Below are 17,216 nucleotides of genomic sequence, written 5' to 3'. Positions count from 1 at the left end.
TATTTCTACATCATAGCAACTATTAGCCCACTCCAGCCGGCATGATTAATTCATTGAATAAAGCCGCACATTAGAATTCAAGAGGGAAGGAGGCCGAGTGTCTTGAGAAAGTAAAAGAGAGAGAGCTGCCGAGAGAAATGAGGAACGACGAGGAGTCTGGCGTTTAAGTCCAAATTAAAGAGAACTTTCTGGGCGACATAAATCCCGTCTAATTAAGTATTTCCCTAAATGAGGAAGGGTGTGGAAACCCTATTTGCAGAGCCTTAATGTTAGCCGAGTGTGTGTGTGTCCTTGGTGCACAGACAACTTAGATTTATAGGTCTAATTGCTCGGAGGGTCCATGTGCGGAATTTTGATTTTGGAAAATAATTTGTGTGGCAAAATGCACGCCGGATGAAAATGATCGATATGTTGACTCAGACAAATATAGTGTCCTGAAATCTGACCGACACCTCAAAGCTATATACAGGACTGTCTCAGAAAATTAGAATATTGTGATAAAGTTCTTTATTTTCTGTAATGCAATTAAAAAAACAAAAATGTCATGCATTCTGGATTCATTACAAATCAACTGAAATATTGCAAGCCTTTTATTCTTTTAATATTGCTGATTATGGCTTACAGCTTAAGAAAACTCTAAAATCCTATATCATAAAATTTGAATATTTCCTCAGACCAAGTAAAAAAAAAGATTTATAACAGCAAAACAAAATCAAACATTTGAAAATGTGTTTCCAGGTGTTTCGAGTTAATTAGACGATTCAAGTGATTTGTTTAATACCCTACTAGTATACTTTTTCATGATATTCTAATATTTAGAGATAGGATATTTGAGTTTTCTTAAGCTGTAAGCCATAATCAGCAATATTAAAAGAATAAAAGGCTTGCAATATTTCAGTTGATTTGTAATGAATCCAGAATGCATGACATTTTTGTTTTTTTAATTGCATTACAGAAAATAAAGAACTTTATCACAATATTCTAATTTTCTGAGACAGTCCTGTACATATCAAAATGTGTATTTTAGTATTAAACTACAGACTTCAAAACAAAGTTGTCATATTGTCGTACTTTTTTTAATCACATCTATAAGGTAATAATATATGATGGTATGCTATAGCACAATTCAGGCCATCATATTGATTAATAAACTTGATGTAAAACCCATAAAGGGTGGTGCAGTTAAGCCAAATATGTAACTTGAGGAGCAGAATGCTTGTATTCATGTTTATGTGTGAATCCATTGAACCATAATGGATTCAATGTGTCAAAATGCATCTCCTCTTACTTTTTTAAAAACTGTTTAAATTATTCTCAATTCACTTTTCATTTCCACTCTCTATGTCATTTCTTACAGTCGTACAAAATAGAAAGACAAATAGAAATCGAATAAATAAACCATTCCAACTTCCATAACTTGATTTTTTTTCCCCATCTCTGGCTAAATTGACTCCATACTCGGAGTTCTTGTTGGTTTTAAACCCCTCGGTGCGTTGAGCTTATGCATAAAAGGTTTAGACTTAATCACATTATCGGTTTATTCCAGACAAACTGGGCTTTCAGAACATGGACACCAGTGTGATGTCACATGAATGTATAAATAGTGCCTTTGAGAACCTTTTAAAGCACTTTATTAATATCAAAATCAATATTAATATACACCGTTTATATCTCTTCACAATACGTTTCAGTCATGCTCATTCATGCTCTTCATCTGTTACGCCATCTTTGATTGTTCGTGACCCGTTTCCTGTGTCCTCGGTAAGGAAGCGTCCCTAAAAAGGGAAATATTGGCCTGTTTCCTCTTTCCTCTTTGGGGGATTTATCGCCCCCATTACAAATATCCCGGTATTTGTATAAAATATACATCTGTTTCTCCATGTACGCGTCTCTCCTGTTTGAATTGTTTAATAGTGTAAGCGTACAACATATTTTAAGTCCAGTGGCCTCTGTAGGTTTGTTATGAACTTGTGAGAAACTCGTGAAATCCTCGGATATGTTCTGAAATTGCCGCGGACAATGAGTCATCATTCAGTGTGGAGGAGGAGGAGGAGGAGGAGGAGGAGGAGGAGGAGGAGGAGGAGAACATTCTCGCCTGTACACATCTGGAAGATGCAACAGTCCAATGACATGATTTTTATATTTGAATGATTGCGTGTCTGTAAAGTTTGTTTTTAAAGAAAAAGCTGTGAGAGAACATCAGGACTAATACAAATTTCATATAAATATCTGAGTCATACAAATAAAAGTTTGCAATAAAATTGTCTTGAAAAAAATATAAATGAAAAAAATACTGAATAAAATTGTTTAGTAATCCATTAAAATATGAGTAGTATCCCTAAAATGTGATACAAAAATAAAAAATATATTACAGTATATGCCATATATTTCTATGGCATGTCTATGTATGCCGTTGTATAGCATGGCATACTATTTGTAGGATTGGATTCCAGTGGTTGTGTTTCCAATAACTCATTATTGAGCACTGTAAAGTCAAAAAAGTACAAAATGTATAGAAAACATAATTCCCAAATACAAGTTTTTATATATTATTTTAAAGAAACTCTCAAAGTTGCCGCAGTATGAGGGAAAGAGTTCCAGAGCAGCTACACATTCATATACAAAAAAAAAGAATAATTTCAAGAAGGATATGTGGAAATTTAATTTGAGCATATTTTAATAAAATCGTGCTCGGAGGGAATTATTTTCATCAGACATTATGACTGGTGTGTGTGTGTGTGTGTGTGTGTGTGTGTGTGTGTGTGTGTGTGTGTGTGTGTGTGTGTGTCTCTCTCGGCTCAGGAAAAAGCACACGGCTTGCATATTCTATCATTTATCAGATGGTCACGTATGACACCTGAAGAGCTTTCAGTAGATTATTGATGCGCTGCACCTTTGGGTTCACAGTGGACGGGTCACATGACCACGTACCAAACTATCTACAATGGACGGCGACCGATAATGATTCCTGATCCTTTTTTACGGCCTATTATAGATATTAGAATACATTACGACTTCTTTCATACGATTGTTTTCATGACTTTTTAAGACGTGTATGTCTACTACAACTATTACTATTAATAAAATAACTATAACAGCTAATACTAATACAACCGGGACATCAATTAGAACGGAAATGGATAGTTTTGCACCGAAGATTATCAACTTTCCTTTAATTTACATTTATTTGCATGTACAGGACTGTCTCAGAAAATTAGAATACTGTGATAAAGTTCTTTATTTTCTGTAATGCAATAAAAAAATTATTAAATATTAAAAGAATAAAAGGCTTGCAATATTTCAGTTGATTTGTAATGAATCCAGAATGCATGACATTTTTGTTTTTTTAATTGCATTACAGAAAATAAAGAACTTTATCACAATATTCTAATTTTCTGAGACAGTCCTGTATATTAATCAATACAGTCAGGCTTATATGAAAGTGTGTTTTACCTTTTTTTCTGTGACATTAGGGCATCTGCCAACATAAACAACATATGTTTTCAATATAATAAGAACACACACTCAAGACACACGTCAAATATAAGATATAAACCACATGCATAGGCCTTGATCTCAGGATCTTAGATTAAGACCCTCTTGTAGATCGCACCACTTACATCTGAAAATTGAATTTAAAATACATTTTTTAATGAATTAAACTATGTGGACCTGCAGTCAGAGGCCGATTCCAGATATGTCTTTGTGTTGTCAACGTGGCGACATGAATAGTAATCTATCAAACGCAAGCAAACGGAAAAGACTGAGAAATGAGATTCACTTTCAAAATGGAAGAAAAGACTATAAATGTTCCTTTAATCCCAAACATGTGTGAGACCTCGTGAAATCCTCCTGCAGCCTGACAGCTTGAGACCTGTGATCTTACACAAAACATGCAACCATAAGCACAGATCAAGGCAATACTATAAAAGAAGAAAAAATGTCAGATGTTTTTAATCAAATTCCCCCAAGCCTGGTATTTCTATAATTGTCAATGACATTCCCCCCCCCCCCCCCCCATCTTTATTACAACCGCAGGTTTCCCCTCACCAGCGGGTTGATTACAGCCATTCAACTTCATTAAAAGAAACCCAATCAGAGAATTAATTCCCTCGGTCGCACTGTGCAGAGGGGCAATTCTAACCGAGTGGCTCCTCGTTCTTTGTCACGCGTTTAAAAAAGTCCATCATCCGTGAGCTGAACCCGCTTATCCTCGGAGGGTCTCGGAAGGGGGGCCGGAGCCCATCCCAGCAGCCGCTGAGCGACACACAGGGAGACGGACCACACCGCCACGGGACTCCCCACTGAAGGCCTCACATGGGCAGTGGGTCGCATCCAGGCCCACTCCCACTCGGCTGCCTCCTCGACGCTCTGGAGACGGCGGAGCAGAGTCGCTCTGGCGTGATTGAAGAGATGAACACACACAAAACTGCAGAGGCACGACATCCTCCTAACACATGGTGATTTTAATAACGGGCCTACTGGATTTCCAATGTTCCCCACCGCCAGAGGTCAGGGGTCAAAGCGCACAGCAGACCGCCCGGGTGACACATCAAGGTGGATTTAAGTTTCTGTGCACACCTGTACAGGCATTTCAGTCATTGATGCTGATTAGAGCACTAGGGGATTAAGTCAGGGCACCAAACTCCATATTTTATTAACCCTCCTGTTACCTTCAAATGTACCAACATCTTTTACCCTTTTTGACCACAGCAATTAAAACCTCCAGAAAATGATTAGAATTAATATTGTTTCCCAAGTTTAAGTGTCAGGTACTTTATGTTTGTTTGTTGACTACCTAAATAGCCCTTTAAATAAATACAAATGTTGATATTTCTTATATGTTTTACACAGGGAAAAACAGCCTGGGGTCAAATTGACCGATGCGTACAAGTTGTGTATAGGACATTGAAAACTTATCATGTGAATTTTATGTTTTCCCAATGAAATATGAAGCAAAAAACATGTTGTCAATCATTTTTTTAGAGACTTTAAATATTGAATGGGGTCAAATTGACCCCAAAGGTAATAGGAGGGATAAGGTGGATCATTCGGAGGTTCCCGGCCCAGGTGAACCCACCTGCTCGGCACCAGACAGCGAGACGCCAGTTGGACCACCAGCTGTCGTTTCCCCTCCAATGTGATGCAAACAGCATCCCGATAAAACAGCGTAAGCAGCTTTGCGGCTTCAAAAGAGAGAAGAGACGGCGGAATCCACAACATTAATTATTTGGCTTTTTGAGGAGAATTTCTTGTGAAAAGCAGCTCCTCTGAGAAAAAAATACTCGGAAACCACTTCAAGCCCTCGGGAGGCAGAGAGGTCCGATTCATGTGTCCCGATTCTGTGTCTGTTTCCTATTCATGCGCACACAGTAAACACACACACACACAGTAAACACACACACACACACAGTAAACACACACACACACACAGTAAACACACACACACACACTCACAGTAAACACACACACACACTCACAGTAAACACACACACACACTCTCACAGTAAACACACACACACACACAGTAAACACACACTCACAGTAAACACACACACACAGTAAACACACACACACACTCTCACAGTAAACACACACACACACACTCACAGTAAACACACACACACTCACAGTAAACACACACACACACACACAGTAAACACACACACACACACAGTAAACACACACACAGTAAACACACACACACACACTCACAGTAAACACACACACACACACAGTAAACACACACACACACAGTAAACACACACACACAGTAAACGCACACACACAGTAAACACACACACACTCACAGTAAACACACACACACTCACAGTAAACACACACACACACACACTCACAGTAAACACACACACACACACACACTCACAGTAAACACACACACACTCACAGTAAACACACACACACACTCACAGTAAACACACACACACACACACACACTCACAGTAAACACACACACACACACACTCACAGTAAACACACACACATACTCACAGTAAACACACACACACACTCACAGTAAACACACACACACACTCACAGTAAACACACTCACAGTAAACACACACACACACACACTCACAGTAAACACACACACACACACACTCACAGTAAACACACACACTCACAGTAAACACACACACACACACTCACAGTAAACACACACACACACACTCACAGTAAACACACACACACACTCACAGTAAACACACACACACTCACAGTAAACACACACACTCACAGTAAACACACACACACACACACACTCACAGTAAACACACACACACACACACACTCACAGTAAACACACACACACTCACAGTAAACACACACACACACACACTCACAGTAAACACACACACACACTCAGTAAACACACACACACACTCACAGTAAACACACACACACACACTCATAGTAAACACACACACCCCCTTGAGACTAACCCTAGTCATGATGCCGCTGAGCTAAGCACTTTTAAAACACACTCTCCCTCTCCCTCTAAAGTAATTGTGTGTGTCGGCAACGTTAACAGAAAGGCAGCGTGACCTGCCAGAATATGAGCCCATCGCCGTAATGCGATTACCAGCATATGAAGCATAATGACGGCCGAAGAGACGGAGTGGATCGGGGGGAGAGAAGAGGGGGCCTCGGCACAGAGGAACAGCAGGTAAACACTAATGTAATTGCCATTAGATCAATTTGATAGCGGTCAGAGATCACCGCTTGTGATGATAAATATTGATCTGATAAAACCACCGAGGCTGAAATATGGACCGGCGTGAGAGATGCACTTACTCCGACCGGCGTGACCACGCAGCGAGGCCCGTCTGCTGGGGGGGGATCTCTCAGCGAGGGTCCAGCCGGTGGAGCATTAGGCGCACACACCTTTTCTTATTCTTTATAGCCTATTATAGATCATCTTATGCATATTCATTTTTATGTGCTCTTTAATATTGTGACATAATACAGGTGGAGGCTTTCACTAAGCCCGGCGGGCTTTCGGCCTCTTCCTGCTGCTCTGATATTATTCATGTTATCTTTTATTGCTCAAAATAGAAAAGAAGCCGATCCAGCAGGTGACCAGAGGAGGCCGATGTCACCAGGGAGCTCACTGAAGTTAAAGTCCTCGTCTCCTCCAGGACCAACACTTGTGGAATGCATTTCCTTCCTCATAACTTAAACGTTTGCGAAAGAGATTTATTTATTGTACTTTTGAAAGCGCCCATGTTGACTTCTTTGCTAAATTGGCTCTGAACTGAATGTGATAGTTTACATCTGGAAGCAGCAGTGTGTAGCCTATTGCAATACACACTGCTCATATTGCTCCAAAGAACTCCTCCGGTCACCTTTAGAAGGTGTCGTCTCGACAGCTCGTCGAGTTGACATTCAAATAATCTTTGTGCTTTAAAAGTATCTCTCGCAATCCACTAAAACAAAATCATAAAGAACAGGTTCACCCACAAACCCATGGAGGTAAAATGGAGGCGTTTCCTCTGGTGTTTGGGCTTTTCGTTTCAGCATACAGACAACACACGCATGATTACCCAGAAATTGAAAAAGTTAAATAAAAAGGAATCATACTATATATTTAAAAATGCAATTAGAAAGCTTTTAGTCATGTTTCCCAAAATTGGGGAAACTGAGGCACAGCAGAGGTCCCCGAGGAGCTGCTCACAGGGGAGGACCGACATGCAGCCCGACAGGGGGGGGATGCTAAGTGGGACAAACGGGAATACAGACAAGTCACTGCAAAAATAGTTTGTTTTATTGAACAGTTATGGAATCAGACATAAATATATTAACAGCACGGCCTTGCCTAGATACACATTTTAATTATTTCTGTTTTGTTAAAGTACATTTTTCCCCCTCAGAAAGCTGCAGATCAGACCGAGCTGCCAGCGGACCGGAGGATGGGCTCATCTGGACGGACGGATTCCAACCGCTCCCGTCCAAGGCTTAAAGGAGGCCGCCGAAAAACTAACTGAGCGAGGTCAACTAGGGCCCCCCCACTGGTTGACCTCGCTGCCGTTTTAAAGAAAAAGAAAAGTGAGCTAATCCAATAAGACTCCCTTCTGACATCTGATCCATGCTGATTACATGAATCATCTGCATCCCATTAACGTGAAGCCGGCGTTCGCCTGTAATAAAAGTCGACGGAGCGGATCCCGGCGCGCCGTCGTTGGACCTGAAACTGGAGCCCAAATTGCTTTCTTCTCAAATTGCCACAGCAGCGCATTGGAACAGATACGACGTCGTGCCAGTCCGTTTCATTTGCATTCCAATTATTGTTGGGGGGGAGGGGGAGGGGGGTGATTTCACCCACTTCTTCATTCCGGGTCCTGCAAATTGATCCGAACCGAGTGTTTACCGAGGGAGGAGGCGACCGGCTGCTAGTGACATAAAGTGCAAGTACAAATGTCATATTGTTTAACACTTCAGCGCAAATCTGTGCAAGTCCCTTTTAGCTGTTCAAAGGGGGGGGGGGGGGGGGGTCAGCTGTTCAGCATTAGTAGCATCATCATTGAAATATAACATTAGATTTTTCTCTTATCTACCCTAAGAATGAGGCAGTTTAGAATAAGCTCTTGGCATAAAGACAGGATGCAGACGACCCCCCCCCCCACACACACACAACATGTTAGTAATAAAAACTAAAGTATGGAACTTTCTGCCGGGGCACACGACAATGAAATCACCGGAGGCGGGTTTCAGCAGCAGGAACACAAACCAGTCGGAATCGGCTTTGCACTCGGAAAACAAACGCCGCTCTCCGACTCGCGTCGACGAGTTCCTCACGAGGAACACGAGCCAGAAGAACAGAGCCCGAAAGATTAATAGTGCCGCCGCCACGTAATACTAAATTAAACTATGCATCATATTAGACAAAATATTCCCAGAATCCACCCGTCCTCGGTAGTCTTTCATCCGTCCGTCCTCTTTGCGCTCGTCTCCATCCGTCACTCTCACTCCCGTCATCACGCCTGCCCTCTGCGCGTCTTCCTCCCCGCTGAGAGGTAGAGGAGCTGCTGCCTCATTCTCATCGGCACGCTCGCAGTCTGGACACAAAACGAGTCGTACGAGGGGAACGAAGAAATGAAAAAGGCGGAGTGTAATTTCTAAATAATAATAAAAACACAAAATAATAATGACTTACCGGCGGCAGGCTCGCCATCTTCCTCATCATCGCCCCGTGTATGTACTCGTCGTAGACGTTCTTGTCCTCAGTGGGGTCGTCTGCATACAGGTAGAACTCCCCACCGTGGACATCAGTCGCGTTCACCTGGAATGAGGCAGATTTAATCTGCTGCTGGCGGGGAAAATGTCTCCACAGAGATGGACAGATCTCACACACACCACCTGAAACATCACACCGAGTCCGAGAGACACCAACCGTAAATGTTTTAGGGTAGAACGACATCCAGACCGTGTATCGATTGTCCCAGGAGCGCATAGAGTAACCCATGACCGTTATGTCTTTAAGGTCGGGGAGGTCAGAGTTCTCCTAAAAAAAAAAAACACAAAAATGTATTGAAATATTGAACTCGTCTCCCGTAGAAAACCTTTCCAGACGTCAGGGCGCACAGAGATCGACCTGCAGCCGGCGCCGCAAACGCAGCGAGCGGTCAGAAGGCCACTTCAGCTGCCGTGACCTTCAGCAACGGGAAAATTCATCCATCTAAAACCATTTAATTCATCCATCTAAATCCATTTCATAAAAAGTAACAGTGCGACATTAATTAAAAGATTGCGCCTGCTTTTCTGAAAGACGGACACGTAAAAGATGTAACCTTCAGACGGCTCGTGGAGGCCTTTTTATTTGCTTTTCTAAAACACGGGGTGTGGTACCTGCGGCGTGTCAGCGGGTCGAGGGTACTGGGTGAACGCGAGGGCTTCTGGAAGCCGCTGCTCTGGTCCCTGGGTGAAGGTGGAGGTCTGGTCCAGTCCTTCTGTACACAACTTCTCCTGAAAGACAGAAGGGTCACAAAAAAAAGGAAAGAAACGTCAGAGTCCATTACGTCACGGTCACGTTGGGAACGCCGTTTACGGAGCGTTTTTCTCCCATTAGCTTTGTTGACACGAGGGCCAGATGAAACACGAAGGTTTTGCAGGTCGGTTCTTGTGGATGTAATTTGTGAGGAAATGTGAAGTGCGTGCTCGACGCGAGACCAAGAGGGTGACGGGCCGAACGCCACACAGGCTGAAGGACATTTTTAATCCCCACTTTGGTAAAGTAAAGACCGGACCGCCGCCACGCTCCGAGGCGGCGCGTTACAGCCTCACCGTGCTCAGTGGGGAGCAGATTCACACACGTCACGCAAAGGCCATTCCCTTCACTTCGTCCCACATCTACGCAAAACATATCGGTCATCAATTTGTTAACTGGAATATGTCAACGCTCAGATATTCCTGATATTTCCAACTCAACGGGCATAAAAGTCAGAGGTCGCTCCACCAGTCTAGACCAAAGTGGAGCAGCATTGCCTTCCCACTGTTGCCAAAGGCAAAGTTGAATCTGTGGCATTTGTTTTTCCTATGTGGTTGAGACAAAGATAAAGTTGTAGACGTAACCAAAGCTTTAGTCGAGTGGAAACTACTAGAGTCGCACGTTTTATGTTTCCATCTATTGCTACCTTAAAACAGACTTCGGGACAAATCTTCGGTGCTTTGAGGCCGGCCATGTGGGAGACGGTCGGGAACACGTCCAACAGCTCCACCACGTTCTTGATAACTTGTTCATCTGAAAGAGACGGGGGAGGTGGCGGGGGGGGGGGGGGTCAGCCAATTAGAGAAAGTCTTACATTTCCCACAGACGGAAAATTAGCCGAGAGCTCTCCTAAATATCACGAGACGCTCTCGAGTTGCATCATCGTTGCAAAACTATCCGAGGCCAAATATCAAAGTGATTCCCCGTCTACATGCTTCCGGGAGCTCTCCGTGTGAATAAAAAGACTTCACTTAAGTCAAGTTGGAAGAATCAGACATGTTTTCTATGAGGAATTAGAACTGAAATAATTCAAGCGGATGCAATTTCCCTTTTGTGACTCGATATACATGCTGCTTTGAAAACGAGAAAAAAAAGAAGTGAAGGGGGCCTTACTCTTGAAGACGAGGTCCGACTGGACGAGGACGTTAATGAAGGGAAAGGTGGCGTCTCGCAGAGAGTCGTTGCTGGTGACCCCAGGAACGTAGAAGATGAGCGGGACGCGCGTTGCAACGTCAAAATTGGAATATTTTGCCCATTCGCCATGTTCTCCTAATGACCACCCTGCAACAAAGAGAAACGGACAGATTAAAAAGAGGCGAGTTCTCAGAGACTGAGGCAGATGGGAGAAATAAACCACACGGAAAACTGAATCCACGACAGTAAATTGACGTTTTAGACTCCCAGTCATCTCGTATTTGAATACGATGGCATTTGATTGAGTTTTACTGGGTATAAATCAAAACAAGTCATGGAAAGGATTCACTCCGGTGTCCTCCACTGAAGGAGACATGAAAAGATAGTTTCCAAGTCACAAAGGAAAAAATAAAGTAGTGCAAGAAAGAGCTGGGGTTTTAGGATACAGCTAGATGTGTGGGAGCAGGAAATGGAACTCGCTGTTACAACACTGCCCCCTAGTGGCGATAACAAGCACAACTGCAATTTTTATTTTTTTAAACACTTCCTAAATAAAATGCACTGAGGGCCTGACAACTAACCGTGATCCGAGGTGAACACCACCATGGTGCTGTTGGCCAGCCCCAGCTCGTCGAGAGCGCAGAGCAGCCGCCCGACTTGGGCGTCCATGTACGACACGGCGGCGTAGTAGTGCTGACGGATGCGCAGCTGGAAGACATGAACGCAGCTGGTGCGTGACACGGGAAGTAGCGGCGACGAGGGAGAGCGATGCTTTGCAAATGGTTTGTTTTTCGGGGCGAGCGGCTCGCGCTCATACCTGGAAGTCTTTGGGAATCGGCCCGTAGGGGAAGCTGGTGTTGAGCTTTTGGACGTCGTCCCGCTTCCTCAGGTCCATCCAGGGGTTGTAGGCAACGGTCGGAAGCTTCGCAGGGACATCGGGGTCCGGGACCAGAGTCATTTGTTCAAGGGGATATAGACTCAGGTACTCCTGGAACACATAAGCAACAGGTTCCCCAAATTATGTTGAGCAAAACAAGGCAACAAGGCCCGGTCCTGACTCAATGCAACACAGAGAACCACTCATCACGTCAGACTGGAGGAGAACTGACGACTGTGGCTAAACTTTACATTGTAGGATGCTGGAAAGTTTAATGTATACTAATGAATAAAATAACCTGAAATTTATCAGTAATATCAGTCGGTAAAATGTTATTCACAGTTTTCCTCTGAAGCTGGAGTACATTGAGATGCCCTCACAGTTCAAATATTTTTTTAGTGAAGAGTGAAAGATGTATGCTCAGGCTGGAGCTTTCAAGTTATAATGCTGTATAAACTATTTATAATTCATATTTAATAGGATTGTGGGTAAAAGCGACTGTACATGTGAGACTACGAAGTAGAAGTACACGGTCGGCCGTTCACAGGCCAGTTGCACACGTCTTAAAGGGCTTTTGTGCGTTGATTTCAGGGTACGATGACTTGGAAAAGTAACACAATTCATAATCATTTCAAAAACATAAATCTATATCGATCATTTTTTTATAATACAACGAAAGATCAGTTTCTAATCTAGCCGAGGTGGCCCCCGCGTGTCCATACCACACGGGGTTAATCCCAGGCAGCATACATCACATGCCGACAGACGTGACCTTTTCCCTCATTTCATCCCTCAACGAAGGAATCTTCTTGGTCTCGTCTCTCTTTTCATTCACCTTCCACTTCATCATCCTCCCGTCCTTCGTGGTGAATGGAGCCTCTCATGCATCTACATCAGTCCTCTTAAGGTCTCTTCACATGCTGTATGCAGCATTCTACTCCGATTTTAAAAACTCACCATAAAGACATTGGGCCTCCGGCAAGACGAACAGATGCCTTGCTAAAGAGCTTGTGAACTGGGTTTTTAGAACCAACAATTGTGTATTTTGTTACTTTGAAAAGGAGGAACAAGTCGAACGATCTTTCATAAGATCCAAAGCCACGGTGACGTATGCCCTCGGAGGGGAGTGAAGACGATGTTTGTTCCCTGCGTCGCCTCAACACTGTTCTTTATTGCACGCGTCTCCTCGACAACCACGCGCCTCATCGTCTGGCGTCATTCACGCAGTCCTTGGGCCTCATAGTAAAATATTAAATCATAGTCGTGCAAGATTTGAGCCTTTGTCCACAGCAGTGAGGTCGAGCGTAACTCCCTTCCGTTTCCACTCCACAAGGGCCGGCTGATTGAGTTGCACAATGCCGTTAAGTTACTGTTCTTCATGAATGGGCATTGCAGGAATTCCACCTGAAGGACATTTGACCTTCAGTTCGTGGGTTTGACATTGAGCTAGAGTGAGTAGATATCAGGATAATGCCGGCGCATCCGTACACGTCAGCCGATAATACAAAGTTGTATTCACCTGTATACGGTTGTAGCTAAATACATGTTCATTAGAATTAGTATTCTTCAAGAAAACCCTTGCGAAGATGTTGGAGTAAGTTATGTTATATAATAGAAGTAATACGAGATGTGTGCTTTCTGCAACGCCATCCGCTCATCGGTCAAGGTCAACGGCAGTCAGTGGGCGGGGCGTCGGGTCACAGTCATGAAACGGTTAAACGTTTGTTTTAGGATGACCGAAGAGCGGCGAGCCAGCAAAACGGATCATCTTTTCAGAACGGTACCGAGGGGGGCCGTTAGTGCACGAGCGAGCCGATGGGCAGACGGCTGCCAGGGGAACCGTTAGCCACACGTTGCTCTTCTGAGTTTCACTGCAACGAGCCGTGGAAATGAAATGGAGGGGGAAAAAAATAAAAAAGATACTGCCGACTGCTTTGGATCAAACGTGTGACTCAGAGATCCAGCATTTCCACAGCTGGTTCTAAAGCGGCGTGAGCAGATGGACTTCCTCGAGCCTTTTAGAAACCACAGCAAGGTTTTAAACAATCATGTAGTATTCCTAAACAGAACGTATCACAACGAAGGATATACGTCTGGAATGTGCAGATCAAGTCCTCACTATGGAACTAGTTGAGAACGTCGACCCCCTGCGGAGCCTCTCAGCCCGGCTGGCATCAACTCTGACTGGACGGACGCCTTTCAGGCACCTGCAACTCCTGAACTCTGGTTGTCAGTGCAACTAGTTTCTAACCATCGTGTCACGTCTCAAGCCGTGTAGAGGGTCTAATGGTGTGGACGTCCAGTACCTGTAGATGGGATTTGATCTGATGTATTCCATTTGTGGAAGTCAACATGCATGCCGTGTGTTTTTCTATTTTATTTGAGTAATGTATAATTGTTTTACAATTTTTTCCTCTGCACACGTTTTTTCCCTTTATTTTAAATATGTTATCATTCAGGAAAAAAAATTGTTTGCTTAAACAATTTGTTTTTGTGAAATATATGCATTTCATGAAGAACATATTTTTAAAAAAGGAAAGCTGCTATTGCATTGTAAAAAGAGAAGTCGTGTACCTGAGGTATCCTGAAGGGAATGTGTGGCTTGTGGAAGCCCACAGCCAAGAAGAAAGGAACGTCGTCGTTGACCCGACTCTTCAGGAGCCTCAAGGCCTCGTCCGTGACCTCCAGGTCAGGGAGGGTTCCCTCGGGCTGCTCCGTCACGTTCACCGCACACAGCAGGTTGGCGTGGAGATTACCATCCTCTCCTTTACACACCTGGGGAGGGGGGGAGTTACTTGTAATTCATGCAGAGTTTATTTCTTCAGTCTTACTTTTCCATTACACACCTTTTTGTTCTCATATCTAAATGAAGCTGGGTGGTAGGCAGGGATGGACCAGCTGTAGGGGTAGTCATCGGAGTGGTTTGAGGGAACACCTAAAGAGAGAAAATACAAAATACAAGTGTTACATTTTTATAATTAGAGACCAAAAACGTACTTTTTTTGGTGCTTCCTACCGCAGTGTCAGAGTACACTCTAATCTCACCTGGATGAAATATCTTGCCCACAGATGCGGTGAAGTACCGATGAGATTTAAAGTACTGCGGCATGGTTGTGTAGTTCCCAGCATGGGTTCTCCAGTAGGAGTTGAAGTCGTAGAGCCTGGTGGTGTCCGGTCTGCGACTGGTCAACATGGACGTACGGCTGGGAGCACACACGGCTTGCTGGGAGGGAGGAAACGACACCTTTAATACCTTAATCATAAAAATAAAAAAACATTTAAAAAACACATAACACGCGCTGACCTGTGCAAATGCGTTGAGAAAAGATTGGCTTCTGGATGCCAGCTGGTCGATGTTTGGGGATTTTGCCAAGGTGTCCCCGTAGCAGCCCAATGATGTCCGCAAGTCATCTGCCATGATGAAAAGGACATTTTTCTTCGCTGAAAAAAAGCACAAACACAAACAATTAATTCATGAGTTTTTCCACCCTCAAACTTTTAACTCGAGCTCCCACATTGCTGCAGAGGAAACAGACCCCTAATCTCCAACCATGTGCAGTTGAGCACAGCAACAAGCAGCGTGCTGACGTCACGCTGAGCAGCTGGTGAGTTAAAGTGCTCCTGATGTATACGCAGATAAAAGCAGAAGAAACTTGCAAGTTTTCTAATTCAATAAGCGCAGTAACTCAGTATAAACCTTACAAACAAAAGCACCATTCAGTGAGTCAATTGACGTCAGCTTACTGAGGCTACAGCCACCGAGTAAACATAGTAATCACTAGTGTTGTTACGAGATGTGCCGACGCTTCGAAGCGCGTGTCGGGTAATGGAGGGGGCGTTTCCTCGAAGCGCGTATCGAGGCTTGCTTCTTTAGGGGAGGAGCCAACAATGATGACGTCCGAAGCCTCGCTGCCCGACTGTACCACGTGACTGCTTCGGGAAGTGCTTCAGATTTTGCCGGGAGGTTTGACAGCAATATAAACCCCTCAGGCTCCATTCAACATGTGGGTTGTTGGTTGAGAGTTTGGAGAGTTTAGAGAGAGATAGTTAGGAGAGTGAGGAGAGAAGGATAGATGGAACTGTTGAGAAAGTTATTTCTGAATAAAAATGAATAAAATGTCCCTTGTCCTGTACATCACTGTCTAAATTACACAAGCATATTCAGTCCCCTCTTCCTAGTTACAACACACACGTTCACTGTCCTCTGCCTGCTTAAGCACATGCCATTTTCCTAAAGTGACATTATAACATTATTACACAACCTGCCATATCATATGATACTACCATTTTGGGAACATTTACACACACAGAATACATTTTTAAAATATTTTATTATGCACATATGTGATAATTTATGTACAGAAATGATTTGGTCATACATTTTTGTAATTCATAGTCATTCCCAACAGCCATAACAGACACAACAATTCAATGCATCACATTATGTGGTTCAGATACAGCTGCCTGTGATTATGCACTTGGCCAGTAGGTAGTTTCGTGAGCACATGAAGCTTCGAGAAATGAACCAATTGACTGAAGTGGTTCGATGCCTCATGAGGCTTCATCTCACCATCACTAGTAATCACTCATTAAGCGCTAATGTGAGCTAGTTAGTGAGATGTAATGTTCAGAGGAGGCGAAAGCGTCTATTCAATAAAGACAACGCAACGTTACCTCTCTTTGAGACCACAGCAAGAGCCAGTGTGAGAAGAACCAGGAGGCGGAGACACTTGGACATTTTGATTTGGTAAAGAAAACTAACGACAGAATAAGCTTCAGCTAAAGTTTACTTATGTAAAGTTAACATCTAACGCAAGCATCTCCTCACGATGCGGGTGCAAAACAAACGCTCGTGTCGTCCTCTTTAAACGACTTCCTGATTATCGCCCCGCCCCTCAGTGAAAGGATTTCATTGGTCCGCTCAGCAGTAACCCCGCCCCTCAACGGTAATCACATTAGTTAAATGAGGCGTCAATCATCTTTAACGCCAGCTGGTGTGTGTAATTGTATGGCAGTTTCTCAATAGTTTCTGCTGCTGTTGAACTGTAGCCTACTGGGTTAGACGACACGGTGTTTCTACTTTTTACACTACCGGTCAAACGTTTTAGAAAGCCTCAATTTCTCCAGTTTTTATTAACATGTACACAGTTTAATTTCTCAATGTAGTCTTATATTAAAGCATAGAACAAATAAACAATT

General features: G+C 43.4%; 1 protein-coding gene across 1 annotated transcript; it reads right to left on the bottom strand.

Annotated features, from left to right (window-relative positions):
• Positions 1–7,764: 7,764 nt before the first annotated feature.
• ids (iduronate 2-sulfatase) lies at positions 7,765–16,859 on the bottom strand. Its single transcript, XM_056439318.1, has 13 exons — positions 16,692–16,859; positions 15,322–15,458; positions 15,063–15,240; positions 14,864–14,952; positions 14,592–14,792; positions 11,958–12,128; positions 11,722–11,848; positions 11,120–11,287; positions 10,653–10,759; positions 9,868–9,984; positions 9,413–9,523; positions 9,176–9,301; positions 7,765–9,077 (listed from the first exon to the last, which is right to left on the bottom strand). Exons 1-13 carry the CDS (start codon positions 16,753–16,755, stop codon positions 8,997–8,999), a joined length of 1,677 nt encoding a protein of 558 aa, XP_056295293.1. The 5' UTR covers positions 16,756–16,859; the 3' UTR covers positions 7,765–8,996.
• Between the last annotated feature and the right edge of the window lie 357 nt (positions 16,860–17,216).

The sequence above is a fragment of the Pseudoliparis swirei genome, chromosome 19 (assembly GCF_029220125.1).
Source record: "Pseudoliparis swirei isolate HS2019 ecotype Mariana Trench chromosome 19, NWPU_hadal_v1, whole genome shotgun sequence".
Taxonomy (NCBI): Eukaryota; Metazoa; Chordata; class Actinopteri; order Perciformes; family Liparidae; genus Pseudoliparis; species Pseudoliparis swirei.
The sequence above is the reverse complement of the archived record's forward strand: the minus strand, read 5'-3'. Positions and strand labels throughout refer to the sequence as shown.